Source organism: Marmota marmota, unplaced genomic scaffold (genome assembly GCF_001458135.2).
Source record: "Marmota marmota marmota unplaced genomic scaffold, marMar, whole genome shotgun sequence".
Taxonomy (NCBI): Eukaryota; Metazoa; Chordata; class Mammalia; order Rodentia; family Sciuridae; genus Marmota; species Marmota marmota.
The window spans coordinates 7,744,954-7,764,205 of NW_026000221.1; the positions used below are offsets into that span (position 1 = coordinate 7,744,954).

General features: G+C 37.2%; 1 protein-coding gene across 1 annotated transcript in view; it reads left to right on the forward strand.

The window, feature by feature from the left end:
• Positions 1-14,506: 14,506 nt before the first annotated feature.
• The window catches only part of Commd10 (COMM domain containing 10), a 204,567-nt gene continuing 199,821 nt past the window's right edge, over positions 14,507-19,252 (forward strand). Inside the window, exons 1-2 of the mRNA XM_015488463.2 lie at positions 14,507-14,603; positions 16,095-16,185. Of these exons, the coding sequence (XP_015343949.2) occupies positions 14,563-14,603; positions 16,095-16,185 (132 nt within the window). The 5' untranslated portion in view covers positions 14,507-14,562. The remainder of the gene's footprint in view (positions 14,604-16,094; positions 16,186-19,252) is intronic.

Sequence of the window (19,252 nt, forward strand, 5' to 3'; positions counted from 1 at the left end):
GTGAGAAAGACAGATGGGAGGACTTTGTCATGGAAGAGAGATGAGGGGTGAGGAAGACAGAGGAGCCATAGATGGCTCCAGGATTTCATGATTGAATAGATGAGGTGGCCATCTGAGCTAGAGGACACTGGAAAAGGACTGATATGGAGGAATGTTCACGAAGGCAATTGCTGGGTCAGATGGTAGTTGTATGTTTGTTTTGTAAGAAGCTGTCAAAATGTTTTCCAGAATGGCTGTATCGTTTCGTATTTCCACCAGCAATGTATGAGGGATCCAATTTTCCCACATCCTGGTCAGCATTTGGAGTTCTTACTATTTTTTTAAACTGTTCTGATAGGTGTGCAGTGATATCTCATGGTGGCATTAATTTGCATTTGCTTAATGGCTAATAACATGGAACATCTTTTTCATGTATTTATTTCCTATCTGTATGTCATTCTCAGTGAAATGTTTGTTAGTGTCGTTAGTTCAATTTCTAACTGTATTATTTGATTTTTTTTTGTTGTGATCTAAGAGTTTTATATATATTCTGGCAATGAGTTCTTTGTCAGATATGTGGTTTGCAAATGTTTTCTCTCAGTCTGTAAGGTGTTTTTCATTCTTCTAATTTCTTCTCAGAGCAAAGTTTCCATTTGATGAAGTCCAATTGATAAACTTTTGTCATTTATGGATTGTGCTTTTGGAACTCTGATCCAATCCCTTTTTCCCTTGTATTAGTTTCTTTTTCTTTTTCTTTTCTTTTCTTTCTTTTTCTTTTTCTTTTTTTTTTTTTTTTTGGTACCAAGGATTGAACTCAAGGGCACTCGGCCACTGAGCCACATCTCCAGCCCTATTTTGTATTTTATTTAGGGCCAGGGTCTCATTGAATTGCTTAGCACCTCACTTTTGCTGAAGCTGGCTTTCAACTTGTGATCCTGCTGTCTCAGCCTCCTGAGCCACTGGGTTTACAGGCATATGCCACTGTGCCCAACCTTTGTATTATTTTCTAAGAGTTTGATGTGATTCATTTTGAGTTTTATAGAAGATGTGCAATGTGAGATTTCAGTCAAGTTTTTTTTTTTTTTGGTCTAGGAATACCCAGTTGTTTCAGCACCAGCTGTTGAAAAGACTATTTTTCTTCCATTGAACTAGTTTTATTTTTTTTCCAAACATCAGTTGTCCATACTTTGTAGTGCTATCTCTATTTGGGGGCTCTCTATTCAGTTACATATATATTAATTCTGGTAGATATGTAAAGTCTTCAAATTAGGTAGAGTGATTTCTCCTATTTTTGTTTTTAAAAATTGTTTGAACTATTATAGTTCATAGGTTTTTCCATATACACTTTGGAATAATCTTGTCTATATCTATAGTATATATTCTAGAATTTAGTAGAAATTGTATTAAAATCTAAGTATCAGTTTGGGAAGAATTTGCATTGCTCTTATATTGAGTCTTCCCGTTAATGAACACAGCATGTTTCTTTATGTGTTTAGATATTTGATTTCACTCATCATCATTTTGTAGTTTTTGGCACAACAGTCCTGTATAACTACCTATTTCATTTTCTGAGCAATTAAAAATGGTATAGCATTTTTAGTATTGTTGAAGGCATATAGAAATACTATTGATTTTTATATGTGTTGATCTTGTACCTTCAAATTTTCTGAACTACTTTATAAATTCTCGAAGTTGTTTTTTTTTTTTTTTTTAGATCACTTGTAATCTTCTATGTAGCTGGAATTTGTCATCTGTAAATAGGGACAATTTTATTTCTTCCTCTCTATTCTCTATGTCTTTTCTGACCTTTCCTTTCTGTTCACTATTTTATATAATGCTGCCAAGAGCAGACATCCTCCCCTTGTCCTTAATCTTAGGGAGAATGCAGTCAGTCTTTCACTAGTAAGTGTGCTTTTGGCCATCTTTTAAGGTAGGCTTGCTAGAGAATATTTCTCTTTAGTGTTCCTTCATCTGAGAATGTCTTGATTTCTACTTTATTTTTGAAGGATATCTTTGCTGGATGTAGAATTATGAGTTGCCAATTCTTTACATTCGTTATGTAAAACATGTTTTGCTATTTCCTTTTAGCTTCTACAGTTTCGGATGAGAAATCTGTTGTCATTTGAGATTTTTCTCTGTAGATAATGTGCTGTTTCTCTCCAGCTATTTTTTTGTCTTTGTTTTTAGCTTTTAGAATGTGTTGTGTCTTGGTGAGGGTTTATCCTGTTGTGGTGGTGGTACATTGCTACAGCCTGCCCAGAATGGATCAAGGTCTCTCCTCTTGGTCATGGCTGATACGGGTGAGGACGGAGTGTTTTTTGTGGTCCTTGGCTGGAATAAAAGGACTGTTGTTTAAAAGTTTTCTGTATGAATAGGCGGTCCCTTTTTTGGTCCTTTGAATACAGAGCCCAGGTTTTGAGGGCTTTCTCACTGGTGCCCATTAGCATTTCTGGATTGCCAGAATCTTCATTACCTAGTCTTCAAATACCCAGGGAAATACTAAGTAAAAGAGAACCCAGGGTACTTAGTACTGTGCCATTCCTCATATTTAAGGTCACCAGCTAGCTTGACTTCTTCTCCCCACCTTTCAGAATCATCTTATATTTGTTTTATTCAGAAAAATTGCAATACTTAGCTTGAATTAGTGAGCAGAATAGAAAAAAAGCACAACTTCTCCATCTTCTTGGAAGTTCACTGTAGGGCTTTGATATCAAGGTGATGCTAGCCTCATAAAAGGAGTTAGGGGTACATCTTTTTCTCTTCTCTGGAAGGCTTTGTTTCAGATGAAATGCTTCATTCTTAAGTGTTTGTTAAAAATTGCCAGTCAAATCATCTGGACCTGAAGAGTTCCCTTGTTTTTGTTTTGTTGGGTTTTCTTCATTTTTTATATACAAAGCCTTTAAATAATGCATTCATTTAAAAATAGTCATATTCTGTTATATTCTATTTCTTCTTATGTAAATTTTGGACAGTTATATTTTTTCTAGGAATTATATAATTTATAAAATTTTTCAAATTTCTGAACATAAAGATGTATACAATATACACTTACAATTTCAATTATCAACTCTCAAAAATTATTGAAATGATATTACAAACCAGCATCCTTTCCGTAAATTCCTTCTTCTCTTAATCTACTCAGAATCAGATTCTCTTGTTTATAAACAAAACACCCCAAGTCAGATGTCATCCAGAAAATAGAGAGATGCTTATGTGTAGTTTTAGAAAATTGATTTTCAACAAGTTTGCACTAGAAACTTTTCCTTCCATTTCCTGAGACATGCTCAAAGCCTGATTTAAGAGGTAGGAACTAAGACTTTCCTGCTTCTTTTCAACATACGTGTGACCAATATGATCCCTGTAATCAGAACTGAAAAAGTTTTCACACAATTCATAGAAGTTTTCAACTGATATGGTATAGAAATTACCTTGCTTTGGGTTGTTACTATAAAGAAGTCTCAGAGAAAACAAAAAGTGCAATAAAGAGAGGAAGGGAGGGAAAGATACATTTTCTTCTCATTGCTTCATATTCAGAAGACCATTTTAGCTTTAAATTTTTCCATAAAGTACTTGGCAGCATACTGTTATCAAGTTATATGATTTATATGTTTTTTTTCTAGGTTCTTGAAAGACAAGGGTGTTTCAACGCATTTTGAAATTTTTGATAATCCGCTTTCCTAAAACAACAAAAACTTAAAAAAAAAAAAAAAAAATTACATGCATGGTTTTGGCTCCCTCTGCTGGCTATTCATATGTATGTTGGTATTTTATACAGGACAAAATCAAGACAACTATTTTTCAAATACATACATATTCTAAAAAGATTATTTGGAAGTGATTACAATGAGATTTCTTCTTTTTTTTGAAATAAAATATTTTCTTAAAAATTTGTTTCAGTATTTTGACTTATTGTCTTCAACTTATGATAGACTTCAATTTGGTAAATGTATTTTTATTTTGATATTCTTTTTAAATTTCAGAATTATAACTGAAAACAAGGGATACATAAGCAGAAAACATGAAATTTAGAAAATATTTCATGTAAAATGTCTAATTCCTGTCAGGTGTGGTGGCACACACCTGTAGTCCCAGTGGCTTTGGAGGCTGAGGCAGGAGGATTGTAAGTTCAAATCCAGCCTCAGCAATTTATCGAGGTCCTAAGCAACTCAGTGAGATCCTGTCTCTAAATAAAATATAAAAAAGGAATGGGAATGTGACTCAGTGGTTAAGTGCTCCTGGGTTCAATACCAAAAAAAGTCTAACTTCCATTATATCTCTTTCTCAGGCTGTCTGTGGTGAAAGTACTCAGTTATGCAGACTGGCATTGTTCTGTATTCTCATGGCAATGCTTCCCAGTCAAGCCAGCTCCTCAGTCATTCTCCACAGCTAGTTAAGCCTTCAGACTCTTTAACTTGCCACCTTTTCAATTTGGCAATGCTGCCTCCTTAGAAATAATGGAGGTCATACAATATATAATTCTGACCACCTGATTTTTTCTCCTGCCCCAAATCTTGGTAAGAATCTCTATCCATTTTTCTTCTTGCTGGCATTCCTGTAGTTTGAGTAAAAGAATTTCTCTCCAACAGTCAACTGGAACAACCTCTGGATCCCATTTCCCCGGATTGTTTAGGATCTGCATTACCATTTCTTTTCTGTATCTTTGCAATTTTGTTTTTGTTGACTTTTTGTGATCAGCATGCCTTTATGATTAAGTCAGCTAAGGTCTCAAATGCAAATGACTTTGGTAAATTTAAGCCAAAAAAAAAAAGGCTCACTAAGTAAAAAGAAATGCATAAGAATTTAGCCTCAGTAAGAACTGGTACCAGGGTGAATCTGGGAGCTGCACAGCAGCCAAAGACAATGTCTTCAAGGACCAGTTGTCTTGAGCTCAGCTGAGCCAGCCAGGAGAGGGAGCTGAGCTGTTAAATATCAGACTAACCGATAATAGCAACAAGCCAAAGAAGAAAAAGGTAAAGCTTTAGTCACTTACTGTGAAGGAGCAGGCAAGAGTCTAAAACTGAAGGTAGTGGGGCCGCCTTTCACCTTTTCCATGGACAGACACACACACACACACACACACACACACACACTACACACACACACTGATTTAGAGTCATGGGAGTCACATGCATCAGCATGGATATGGGGGTTGTCGTAATGTTGAGAGAGCTTCATACAAAGAGCTCTAGAAGTTTTTGTGGACTCTAGAGTGGAGATAGAAGTGGGAAGAGGTAAGGGGAAAGGTTCCAAATGGAAAAGTACTGGGTACTGAGTCAGCATAGGCTCTTCAAGACATTCCCTCCTTTCCACTAGGGAGGCTCAGCAGAGATGCCTGAAGAAGACCTCTGCGTGCCCCCTACCCTGGCCTCAGACATGGAGATGGAATGAAGGTCCCACTGGAGATAGGAATGCAAGAGCATGACCAGTCAAGGGACTTAAATCTTTAACTAAATTGGCTTTCCAAATGAGATGTCAGATCTTCATTGTAAAATGGCTTGAATTAGTTTAATTTTATCCAAGGGCTATCAGTATGGTTTAAGAGGTAGAGACTAAGATGATACAAGGCATTTTAAGGTATCCAAGGAAGTTTAAGGATGAAACTTTGCTTTTATGATAGTTGGCTAATGATGAAACAATCCTATATGATCTTTGCCTAAATGTATGCTTCATATGATAAACCTCTGAGAGTCCAGAGAAAAGAGTAAATTGGTGGTTGGGACATTTGAAAGTGTGAACTAAATGGATCAAGAAGGCCTGAAGGTTTGGTTTCTCTACAGTTACTATTGACACTTTGGGAGTCTCATCATTGTATGAGACTGTGATTCAGGGCTCTACCTTAGGCATTGCAATAACCAAGATACCTTTACATCCATAATCCCTTCTGGAGAGGTGGAAATCATCAGGGAAGTGTGTCACAAGACTAGGGACAGACAGAGAATGGGCATTCCAGGCTGGAACATTCAGGACACAGGGTGGAATCATGCTGGTGGTACTGTGGTGTGTAGTTATCTATGGCTCTAAAAAGGTAGATAAAGACCCCTGTGGCTATTTGGCTTTTTAGAAGCATCATTTATCTTTAGTAATGCTATGCTGACTCTGATCCTGAAAGAGGTAACTGCACTCATCTCTTCAATTTACTAATCTAAGCAAACAGTAAAAAGAAAGCCTTTTAAAATCCTGTGTAAATAAAAGATGGGCAATTATACTGAAGAGATATATGTTTGGATTCTTTTCAAATGCAGTAGTATGAATAATTTACTTTGGACATTTCTTTACTTTAATACAGAAAACTTAAGTAAATTTTGAAAATATTTAATGAAATAATACTATTTACAAATTGCTACAAGAATGATGCTAATGTTTAGGTCTTCCAAAGTATTTTTGTTGGAATGTTAACTATTTAATACTATGTGTGTGTGTGTGTGTGTATTCATACACACACATATACATATCCATTATATATACATAAATACATATGTATATATATCAACAATATATATAACTGTACATTCATAAATATATATGTATATATATCCATAACTATTTTTCTTTGTTTTCATTGGTTTTGAATAATAACTTTCCTGTTTTCATAAAAATAATTCATTCTCATCATTGGAGATTCAAGTAATACAGGGAGATGCAAAGTAGAAGGCAGAAAATTACAGAAGATCTTACCAAACAAATAAATATCATGAACATTAACCAGACCTAATTCTGGTAATCCCTTTATACTATCTATATGCTATCTATGTAATATATGAGATATGTGATATAAATCTATATGCTATATATATAACATATAGGATATAAATATATAGAAATGCTTTTTATTAAAATGGATAAAAGAAGGGAAATAAACTGAAGAAATCGCCATATTTTATAGGATTGTTTCTTTAACAAGAGATGTTGGATGTTACAGACCCCTCTAACACAGGAGTCACAAACTCAAATGCCTTTAGAAGTAATGACAACATGATTTAGAAAGTAAGTGATAGATGCTAAGTTGCTTATATTGTTTTCAAAATAAGAGTTTTTCTGATTACTGAGTAGATTGAACAAAATGAGTGGGGAAAGTATTTCCACACTCTCTGAGTGACATTAAGACTGCAGCTCTCTAGAGAGCTACCTCTGCACTTTTTAAAAAAATCATGAAAAATGTAAGAAGTTATAGTCAATTTATTAAAGATGTATTCCATTCATGATACATTTATTATTTTTTTGCCATGAAAGATAAAGCAATTGGTACTCTTAAAATTCTATTCCACCCATTTTGTTCATTTGGAAATCAGTTCTCTTAGCTATATACTAATTTCACATTATGATAATCAAACACTGCAAAATATATAATCAAACATTACAAAATAAATTTAATTTCATAAGCATAATTCCTATTTTAACTACATTTTATTTTATATAGATTTAATGTTCACTATGTGCCATAATATCTCCATTCTGAAATTCTTATTTTCACTAATTGCTTCTTTGGTTTAGTTTCAACTATCAGTTTTTCCAAAATAGCTCATGAGAAGTATGGATACAATCATGTTTGATAATATTTAACTTTTGCTTTCTATTTGAATAGCATTTTGCCTAGACATGATATACTTTTATGAAAATGTTTTAGACATTGCTATGGAGAAGTCTGAGAATTGTTGATTTTTGTACTTTTGTAAACGAGATGCTCATTTCACTTGACTGCCTGAATAATTATTTCTTTTTATTTGGAGTTTGGTCATTTTATTAGAATTTGTCCCAGCATCATTATTCGATATTAGTTCTTCTGGAAAACAATTTACCCTTTCATTAAACTGCAGTTTCAGTTTTTCCAACATTCTAGGGAAATGGTCTTCTATAAAATATTTATTTTGGTCATCCCAAGAGAGGCAAAATGAATTCCCTGCTCCAAATTTGTTTTGGTACCTAGACTGATGATGACACACACATTATTAGAGGAAGGTGTGAAAATATTACATAGATGAGTCTTTCTGGAGAGAACAGGTCAGCTGTCAAACAGACCTAAAAATTGCTTGAAAGAGCAGGGGAGGGCATCTGACTTAGGGTTTTGTGGTGATTAAGGGGTGGGGCCCAGGTGATGGTTTCCCCCAAGTAGTCAGGAGCTTCTGGGCTTTGAATTTCTTACCTGTGCCCAAGAGGGAGCACTTTGGCTTCTTTGCCCAAATGTGGGACAGAAGGGGAAAAGGGAGTAGTGGGCCAGGAAAGCTGTCAGCAGTTAAACATGAAAAATGGAGGCAGACACTATCATAATATTTGAATGTGCTTTTTTATTATTCTTTTACTTTTGGTCTATTCTTTGAGTTCTTGGCCTTGGGGACACATTGATCTTTAGATTGGTTTTTCTTTGTTCTCAGTATCTAGTTTCTGTCTCATTCTTTTGCATTCACCATAAATAGCCTTCCTCTCTGTCAATAATTAAATTTGCAATTGTGTCTAGTCTGTTTCTTGCAGTTTCCAATTTAGGTAATAGCTAGGAAATGCTGAGTTTTCAGTTCTCAACTTTTTTTCTTTGGTTTTTGTGCTTTTTATCTAATTTTGTTGTTTTATCAAATTGTCTTTTAGTTCTTGTTCTAGGGAATTCATTTCCTTATTATGTTCATCTTTAACATGCACGTGGAATTTTCATCTGTTTTTGGTATGCTATATACTTTTATTTCTTATATTTTCCTGTAGAATCCTGCATAGTTGCCATGGCACTGCTCCCTGTTTTACTTGTGTCTGGCATGGACAGCTCTGCCCCGGCTCTATTTTCCCTGATATTGTGCCAAAGTCTTCTTGCTTCTTTTGCTTATTAATGTGAGACCAATTGGCCTTCCCATCAGAAATGCCATCTTGATGGCTCAGTATTTGTATTCTATTTACTTTTTTAAAAATTTACTTTTTAATCAAAGCTTACGGGGATTAGTTTTTATTTTCCCAGCTCTGTGATTTTGTTAATAGTCCTGTATTAGGACTCACAACACACAGGAGGGCCATGTCCAACCTGAGGGGGTACCCACAGGCTTCCAATCAGCTCTTCTTTAATTGTGGAGCCCCAGAGCCTCTGATTCCTCCTGAGTCAGCCATGGTTGTTCACTTTCCATTTCATTTTTTCGTTTCTGCTTAGGACAGGGAAAGGACTCAGGTGCCTGTGGGTTTCTGCAGTGTTAACAATAAGGCAGAGAGCTTGAGGCAAAGTTATTTTCCCTGAGGCTTCCATGTTTTCACTGGCTTGTTGCCTTGGAGTATCTTCTTATTTTCTGTCTTCAATTTGCTAGCTCCCTATTTGTTGTTTGAGAAAATTAGATGTAATTTTAAAAAAATATTTATTTTTTAGTTATAGGTAGACACAATATTTTATTTTATGTGGTGCTGAGGATAGAATCCAGTGCTTCACACATGCTAGGTAAGTGAAATACCACTGAGCCACAATCCCAGCCCTGTCTTAATGCTGTATTTTTTTCCTGTCTTAATGCTGTATTTTTTTTTCTTGCTCAGAGGTGTCAAAAAGGATACATTAGGGGCCTCTTCTAACCTTCACCAGTTCCTGAATCAGCCCTCAGGTCTCATATTCTCCAGGATTTCCCAAGACTTCCACTGACTGACTGTTTACCTCCAATTCTGCATCTCTGCAAATTGGGGGGATATAAAGAGAATTCTCATGAGTTTGTGAACCCCTTCTTTTCCGAGCATGGTTTTAGCAAGTTGAGGCCTGCCTTTAGGACCCAGCAACAGAATCTGTTTATTTGGCTAACACTTTTTCAATTGTATTATTTGGTTATGCTTTCATTCCTTGTCCGTTTGCTGTTAATTTAGTTTTTTCTGTTTATTTGTGGCACTTACTATTTTTTTAAAATTTCCTTCACTAGTCATTGGGTAGAAGGCAATCTGTAATCTTGCCTCACTCTCACATGTCTATATGGGAGGCACCATCTAATTTTTTTCAAATGGTGTTCACAGGTGAAAATTACTGAAGAAACCACTCAGTCTTTCACACATCTTATGTGTGAATATCAGTCCTTTAAATGGCTCAGGCCTCTGGGAAGTAGAATGGAAGAAACTAGGTGCAAATGAAAATGGAGGGGTGATAATTTGAGCTGGTTTTCAACTTTAAGCTTGAGAATAATTACAAAGATATCTGTTCATATATCACAAAGTGTGTATTTTCTACATTTCAATAAAGGCTTCCCTCCTATCCCCTATTCTATCCTCCTTCTGGTGAAGGGTGAGTGAACATAAATACTGTTTGTTTTTTTTTAAATGGGGAAATGTGGCCTGCAACCTTGATATTATTCTTTCTTTTCTTTTTTCTAAGCTTTTTTTTTTCCTTTTCACATCACAGCCTCTTATGCAAATACTCAGGGAATAGATAATGTTCAAGCATTCTTTATTCCTCATGTATCTCACAATAACAGGAACATTCACATAACCAACTCAAAATAAAAACGTGTAATAAACTTCATTCCCCTGGGAATCTGGGGGAAAATGTGGAACAAATAACTACATGTTTACCATCTTAAAGGGTGTTCTTCAGTTACACCCAAATTGATTCTCACACCTATGAGGCAAGTGCTGACTACAGAGCTAAAAACAGGGCTAGAAACTGTGACTGAGTGATGGTGTGGAGGGGGAAGTGTCTGTTGAGTGTTGGGTGAGGAGGAGGAAAGCTGGGCCAATGGCTTTCACAGCAAAGGTTTTAAAACAGCTGAGCAGGAAGCACACGCTTTATAGTTAGCCCGCTATGGGGCAGATGAGGTGGTTCTAGTCTTCTGCCCTATGTGACTCCTTGATGGAGTGTGTTAATCCGCTTTGCATTGCTGTGGTGACAGTACTTGACAAGAATGACTTAGAGGAGGGAAAGTTTATATTGGCTCATGGTTTCAGAGATTCAGTCCATGGTCATCCAAGTCCATTGCTCTGGGCCCAAGATAAAGCATCAAGGCCGAAGGGCATAGTGGGGCAGCTGGGAATAGTCAGAGAGCAGTCCACATCTACCTCCTGCAGTTAGTCCATTTAAACTAAGATGGACTTGTTGGGTTCCAGCTCTCACAATCCAATCACTTTATCTCAGAATATTCCTGCATTAACATGGGAGCTTGTGGGGGAAGAATCATATCCAAACCATAACATAGATGGACCTGAAAAACTCAGTATTGAGTTGGAGGACTAATAACTTCCAAAATATTTCTTAATTAGTCAACTTATTGCAGGGACAATGTGGGGTACATAATAAAATGTCTACACACCTGCCCAACTTAATAATATATACCACACGTTTAAAATGTCATTTCAGCTAGCCTGGATTTCTGGACTCAGATTCTATTCCAGTGGGTGAGTAGGTGTTAACCATCTTTCAAAGATAATCACTCACTTTTGAGGGGATGGGATGTTGGAAGATGGATTTGGGTGTGCCTCCTTGTTGTGAGCTCCTTGAGCTCATTTAGGATTGGAGGAGTCTTCTGGGAAAAGGCTCACACTTCTTTCTACTTCACTCAGTATCAAACATATAAATCATGCCTAGCAGGGAGAGGATGAATGTGCAGTGAGGGTACAAGAAGAGAACACAAAGAGGTCTTCGAGTAGGAACCCACCAAAAGGGAGGGACTGCAAAAAGACAAAGCTCATACTCAGAAGGAAGGGTTAACTCCTCTGGAAACTCTGAACTGTTCCTGGTCTTACAGCTTTTGCCATTTACTGACAGAGGGAAGTAATCTGGAGGGGCGTACAAGTGGGAACTTAGTCATGGGTTCCTACTCTCCTATATTTTAGGACTCAGTTCCATCTTTACCAGACCCATGAAGGCTGTGGACTCTGCAGTGGAGCTGCTTAGTCATCATGTTGCACACCCTAGAAATGTAGAGGCGGTAGAACCATAGGATTAATTTGGACCAACAAGAGAGACAAAGAGAGAGAGAAAAAAAACTCTTTCAAAGAGTTTGCAGGCAATTTTTTCTTCTACTCCTAAGTCATAATGACTCCAAATAGACTCTCTGTACAGTACTGATGTGTAAGCTAGGTTTTGAAGCTGTAACCAGTTGTATAACATGCCACCTTGTATTCTATTTCCTCCTGTCCTTTCTTACTTCCCTTTGTCCTCATTCCTACTTCCTTGCATTTACAGCCCTCAGTGAGGCACAAGAATGTAAGTCAAGTTGTTTCCTACAGGACCTGGCTAACACAGAATGTCAAAAAGTTTGTCTTGGTGGAAGTTTGCAGTGAAGGTAGGGACATGGAAAAACTGATGCATTCAGCATGGCTTATTGGTAATAAATGAGAGCAGCAGATCTGGGCTCGGATCTATCATGAAGATGAGTCAATGAATTTGGAGGGTAAGGGTGGAGAGTGGTCATAAAATTTTGCCTTCAGGAAATATAGTTCCTGTTCTATAGCAGGTGGCAACTGTTGGATAACCTAGAGGACTTTTTCATGTACATAGATGCCTGTATTCTAGAGAATGCAGAAATATCTTAGGTGAGGCTCTCAAATATTTAAGGGGCGAAATTATTCACAGTACCAAGCCTTTTTAGAAACAAATGATAATAAGAAGTAACCAATCCATCATTGCACAAGGAGAGAAACAGAGCAAGAGGCCTCTGTGTCCATCAGTGACTCTCTTGTGAGAAACTTGGAAGTCTGTGCTTTATTGTATAAGAAGGGTAGAGTTTTTCTTGAAGGTGCAAATCATATTACCTAATTCTTACCACAGTACAGGGGAGCAGACATTACTCATATCCCCACATTACAGATTAGTAATGGGAAGCTAAGTGAGATTGATATTTTGTCCAAGGTTATAGAATGATTCAGTATTTGAACTACCTTGTTCAAAATAGCAGTTATTTTTCAAGGCAACTGAGAAGGAGGAGGTGAACTTCACTATAGATTTGAAACAGTTTAAGCAGGTTAGTAGCTCCACTTCAGGCAATGAATCAAGACTAAAGGGAAATGATTTGAAGATTGAGAGAACTAGAACCTCTTTAAAGTTGAGCCAGGTAAGGTAATCTGTGTTTGGATCAGGGACCTATAATTTATGTTGATTCACATACATCTTCTTCAGATATGCATAAATTGGGGGAGTGTGTGGAGTGGTTGTGGAACTAAACGTATTTGTATGTATTCAACACACTGTATAATTGACTCAATTATCCATGTGGGGATTATTCACTTTTAATTTGCAATCTGGCTTCTCCTTTCAGTTAAGATGTTTTTGGGCTGCTCCAGGAATGCCAACTAATTTAAATAATAATTTAAGCAAAACATAATTAGTGAGGAAAATTAAATTCAATCTCTTGCCAGTTCTGGAAGATTCTACTGTTGAAATGCAACTCTAATCCATCCACTGTCTTTTCATTCTCCAATGCCTTTTTAGTACCAGCAGATTTTATTGCTTTCCATAGATTACTGCAATAGTTTCCTATGTAATTTTCTTGCTTACCTCTTTCCAGTCCAGAAACTTAAAAAAAAAAAAAAAGGGTGTGGGGGGAACACCAAACTCAGTTCTCTTCCCAAAATTTCTTTACTTGAAAACATTTCATGCATAGGGAAAAAAAATTGAAAAAAAATTAATGGCTGCCCATTTCTCTCCAGATTAAGTGCAAATGCCAAAACCTGTCATTCAAGCTTTTCTAGTCTTCATTCCTGCCTGTTTTTCAAACTCCATTGAACTGTCCATCTACTTCTTAGCCTTTGCACTGAAAAACCCTCCTCATCTCTGCAGGATTACTGCATTTGCCACCTGCTCAGGAGGCTTTCTTGCTTCCACCTCTGAATTCCATGAATGCTCTCCTTGTTTTTCTCTAAGGCATTTGAAAGTATTTGTGAAAATGCTATTCTCTTGGAAGATAATTCATGGCACTGTTTGCAGTGATTCATCTTCTCTACTAGGCTGTGGTGGACTCAAAAGAGAGACCCGAATTCTTGTTCATTTCAAAAACTGGCAAAACTCCAGGACAGGAATTTTGGTATTTTACATCCCCAGTGCCTAGCTTAGTGCTTGACATATAGTAGGTACTCAGTGAATTGCAGGTACACACTTCAAGCTGGGTTATGGAGCCTCACGGAGCTCAGGGATGCTGATACAGGAGTAGCGGATTGCTCAGTGCCAAGGCTGGAGCTGGTTGCACTAACTCTTTTGAGGAACGATGCTGGGCAAAGGAGGCACACTCCAGGGCTGGGTAGGGATGTGGCAGCTCCTTTGGCAGCCGCCGCAGCGTCTTAAACGTGCGCTATTGAAAAAAATAATGCTACATATGTGTGTGTGGGTACACACACATTACTATATTACATCTAAAGACACAAAAATACAAAAATGCACATATGTACACCTCCAGCCAGGTATGCATTTAAGTATAAATAAACATACAGGTAGAATCTTAACTCCAGTACGATTAGAGAAATACAGGGAGGATGACAGTGATGATCCCTCGCTCTTCCAGGAAGGCAAGACAGGTCTCTTTGGGCCTCCAGCCTCAGGAGTCCTAGGAAGCAGGCAACTGCCGGGCAGCTTGGGCCTTCCGGGTTTCCGTCATCCGCTGTCCTGATTGGTCGGGCTAAGCGCAGCTGACAGAGGGCGGGGACTAGGAAGCAGCGAGGATGGCGGCGTCCGCAGCGCTGATCCTGCCAGAGAGTCCCAGGTACTGTCCCGCTGGTCACTTGCGGTAGCCGCGCGAGGATGTCCCTGCTGCCTGTTGTCCTGGCGCCGTGGCGGGGCCCGGGTCGGGAGGAGTGGGCGCGGGACTGAGGAGTGGGCGCGGGACTGCCGACGTTGCACCATGGGCCACGCAGGTCCGCGGAGAGCGTGGGACCGCTTGGTGCTCCACCTTTGTGGTGGTTCGTCTGTGGCTGACAGTGCGCCTGGCAGCCGTGGTCTGTAGGAAAGTGCATGGTTGTTGTCACTTCTCAGAGTGCTGTCAGAAGTTCCCAGGCGCTACCTTGAGTAGTGACGAATCACGTGGAAAAGTATTCTATTTTCGTTTTCAAGTTTCAGACCTGATGATGATGATGGGAAAGGCTCTGGCTGGTGCTGGAGGGTGTGTAATACTTAACGTGTGTAGGTATTGAATAAATCTCGGGTCAGGGTTTTTGGCTGGTCATATAATCTGGCTAGATTTTGGTAACACTTTGGTTTCCATTTTACTTATTTATTTATTTATTTTTAAAGCAAATTTCTCTGTGTGGTAGGTAAGGTTGGCTGCCCATGGTAGTGATACAAAGTTCCCTTTATTTATTGTTATTTTTGATTTTTGTTTTGAAACCAAGTCTTGATATGTGGCCTGGCTGATCTTGAACTCCAGGGCTCAAGTGATCCTCCTGCCTCAGCTTCCCCAGTAGCGGAGAGTATAGGTGTGCACTGTCACACCTGGTCCAAAGTTCTCTTTTAAAATAACACCATTTAAGTAAAAATGATTCAATTTATTGAAATGTGTTGTGTGGCTACAGAAGAATCACTGAAGTATATAGGCAAATAATCGAAGTTGGAAAATAACATTCGTTCCTGGGTTGGACAGAAATCTTCTCAAGAAGAGAGTTGTCATTTTTAAGTTTTTCCTTCATCCTGGACTCCTTTGTTTCTTACATCCAATTTCTTTCCTCAAATCAGTGGAACACACACTACCTCAGTAAACCATATTCAATTTGGTACGGAATTGTTCTTATTATATTGTTTGAATTTGACTATTACAAATGAAACAAGGGTTTAAAGCAACCATCTTCTTAGTAATAACATTTTTTTTTGTATGCAGTGTCCACCTCCCCCATTACTTGCTATTCAGCATTATGTTTTTAGTGTAATTTTCTAAATTACTGTAACCCCTATCTCACTCTTTTATTAGTTCCATTCTGGATTAAGTGGTTACATGAACATCTATGGAGTAGTGCGCCCCTTGTAGTTTGCTTTGCCTACAATAAGAGAAAATTTTCCAAGTGCACCTTTTCAACAGAATACTGTTGGGGGGCATCTTTTTGGAAATGTTCAGATTGCCTTACTCTGGTTACCATTTTCTTTACCTGACTTAACTCAGACTTTCCATATAGCAATCAGAATTTTTGAAATTAAAACTTGTAAACAATGATAGCAAGTATATTTTAAAACTTGTTTTAAAACTTTCTTTTATTAATTTATTTAGCATGAAAAAAGCGGTGTCACTGATAAATGCAATAGATGTAGGAAGATTTCCACGATTGCTTACTCGAATTCTTCAAAAACTTCACCTGAAGGTTTGTATTTTTGTGTTTCTATATCATGTAAAAATTTCTTCTGATGCCACTGAAACTCTTGTCATTTGTAGAATTTGTGTGTGTGTGTGTATGTGAGAGAGAGAGAGAGAGAGAGAGAGAGAGAGAGAGAGAGAGAGAAATATACAGTGTTTTCCAGTGTGTTCTCAGGAATACTTAATTTGTTGCAGATTTTATAGTGTTCCATGGTCCAAAATCTGGAAAACTCTGTATTCCATAAAGTTAAATTTTTAAAATTATGGAACTTTTCATATCTAATATAATTGTGTTTATGGTAAACACTAAAGGTGAATATGGCATATAACATTTTCCAAATGTGTTTGACTTTGGAAATGTTTTATTGTAGTATGTATTTGGGAAGTAATGTTCTGTGGAACATGCTTTGGGGAAATTCTGATTCATTTTTCCTTTTAATAATTCTGTGGTATTTGCTTTAAACTAGCATTTAATCTTTCATCTAATTTTATTCTCTTATTCTTTTATTTCAATGGTGTGGTTGTTTTGGATGTGTGGGTGTTTGATAATTCATTACTTGGTTGCCAGTCCAACCTAATTTCTTTGTTAGGTTATAAAAATTTGATTTCATCAAACCCATGTTTGTGGAGCACCCAGTAACTGCTCTGCCTTGTACCAGGCATCAACAGCCAATGACAACCAGAACTCTTATTCTTTCTTCTTCTTTTTCTTGGCCAGGAAGTAGTCCCAGAGCCATACCCTACTCCTTATGTTGTATTTGTCAAATCTGAGTTGTCCTTATAGTGCTAGTTCAGATTCTTATCTTTTCCTTGGAATACAATAATTACATTCACATTAGTATCTATGCGTGTAGTCTTCTTACTTCCTATTGTTTCTTCATAATATAATTTTAATTATCTTTCTAAATGTTTTTCTCTCAAAAAAAAAAAAAAAGATTGATCAGCCAGGTGCATACATGTTATCCCAGTGACTCAGGCTGAAGCAGGAGGACTGCAAATTTGAGGCCGGCCTGGATAATTTAGCAAGATCCTTAGGGTTTTAGGGGGAACTTGTCTCAAAAGTAAAAATAAAAAGGACTGGGATGTAGCTTAGTGGTAAAGCACCTCTGGGTTCAATCCCCAGTATTAGGGTAAAAACTAAAACCAACCAACCAAACAAACAAAAAACCCCTCCAACCAGTTTTTTACAGTGTTCAGAACCATCAGTGACTACCAGTTGCTAAGTGGAGAAAAGTTCAAAATCCTTAACATTGTGTCTATAATCCATTATAATATAGTTACAGCCTATGGTCTCCCTGCTTTGCAAGTGTTTCAGTAAGACTGGACAATGCTCTTTTACTGCAGCGTGCCATAAAGTTTTCAGTTGTATGCGTGTACTCTTTGGTTTGTTTGCCTTCAGATGTCTAAATGAGAAAACTACTCATGTTGCAAATATTTTGCAATCTCACTCTCACAGTTTTATATTCTCTTTTTGGTGCTTCTAAAACTTGCTTCATTTTCATTACACTTTAGTACTATATAATAAGTATTTGTTTTATGATCAGAAGGCAATCAAATCTCTATACCTCTTCACCAATCTACCCACCCCTGCTTTAAATATCTTGAGGGTCATATTTTACTCATTTTATATCTCTCATACCTAATACATTGCTACTTACACAGCACTCAATACTGGTTCTAGAGTTAGTTCTTTTCTTTTCCATGGGAAACAAATACAAATGGAGGTCCTTTAAGTTCTCGCCTGTAAGGAATTTGTGATGTAGATGGAAGGACTAAGAACAATAATAGCAGTAATATTCTGTGTTATCTGCTCTTCACAAATAGTTACATTGTTCTCTATGTGACTGGTACTCTTCTAATGGATTGGTATTATTAATTCATCTAATCCTGACAGCAATTTGAAGTGGATACTATTGTCAGCCTCCTTTTATCCACAAGGAAAATGAAATAGAAACCAGTTAAATAACTTGCCTAAAGTCGTACAACTAGATAGTAATTTAGTCTGGCTCCAAGAGTCCATTCCTTTAACACATTACACTAAACCTCAGGAAGGAGTATAAGACATTATGTAAATCAGCTCCAAAGTGAATGATGCAGGCAATAGATACAGAAGTTTTATTTTTCTTCCTGAGTCAGTGGTTGCATTCTTAATTGTGTAAAACAATATGGGGAAAAAAAAAACTTATATACAACTTTCATTCTTGATACTGGGAAGGATGGAGCATTTGCATGGAAAATTTGATGCGTAGTTTGTCTTTGATCTTCTCAGTTACCTCTGGAGTTGAGAATAAGTTATTAGGTGTCTAGAGGTAACCATGTAGCTGGATCATTCAATTCTGAATATTGTGTCATCAGAGACAGTGGGATTTGGGAGAGATGTGCTTGTTGAGAAATGAAATAACTGAGGACAGAGCATGTATGTGAAATCTTGCCTGATAAGAGAATGTCAGTAACAATTTCAGTTTTTATTTTGTTTTTTTTTTTTTTTTCCCCAGGCATTTTCAGGAGATGATCTTACAGAGAGGTTCCTGTTGTGATAACAGCTCATAGAGTTTTCAGTGTATTTCAGGATCGGCCACCTTTCTTTTATGTACATTAGTTCTATCAAGTTGGTGTTTGCCTTGAAAGAAGCACAACCCTTAGAATAGTGGAACTTGAGGCAGGTGGATGGGTGAAGAGGTCTTAGGGAATTGATTGCTACTCTAAATATCATCAACTTGATACTTTGGTTTTACCAAGTTTTTTTTTTTTTTTCTGTTTATGGTGGAGTATGCCAGTCTTTATCCAGGTTGCTTCCTTGAATTCCTTTGTAGGGATTAACTTGAAGAAACTAAGACAGCTTAGATTTAGAATATGGGCATGCATACCTGACCATGGACCTGGGAGTCAGTTTTCTTTGAACTGGTTATCTTCCTAGCCCATCCTAATATGTATATTTGTGTGTGTGTGTGTGTGTGTGTGTGTGTGTGTGTGTGTGTGTGTTTGGGGTATTTGTTTTGGTTTGTTAAAATATGCAAAGGTTGCTGCTGGCATTTAATGTACAGGGATTTTTAAATATCTTGTAATGTTTCATC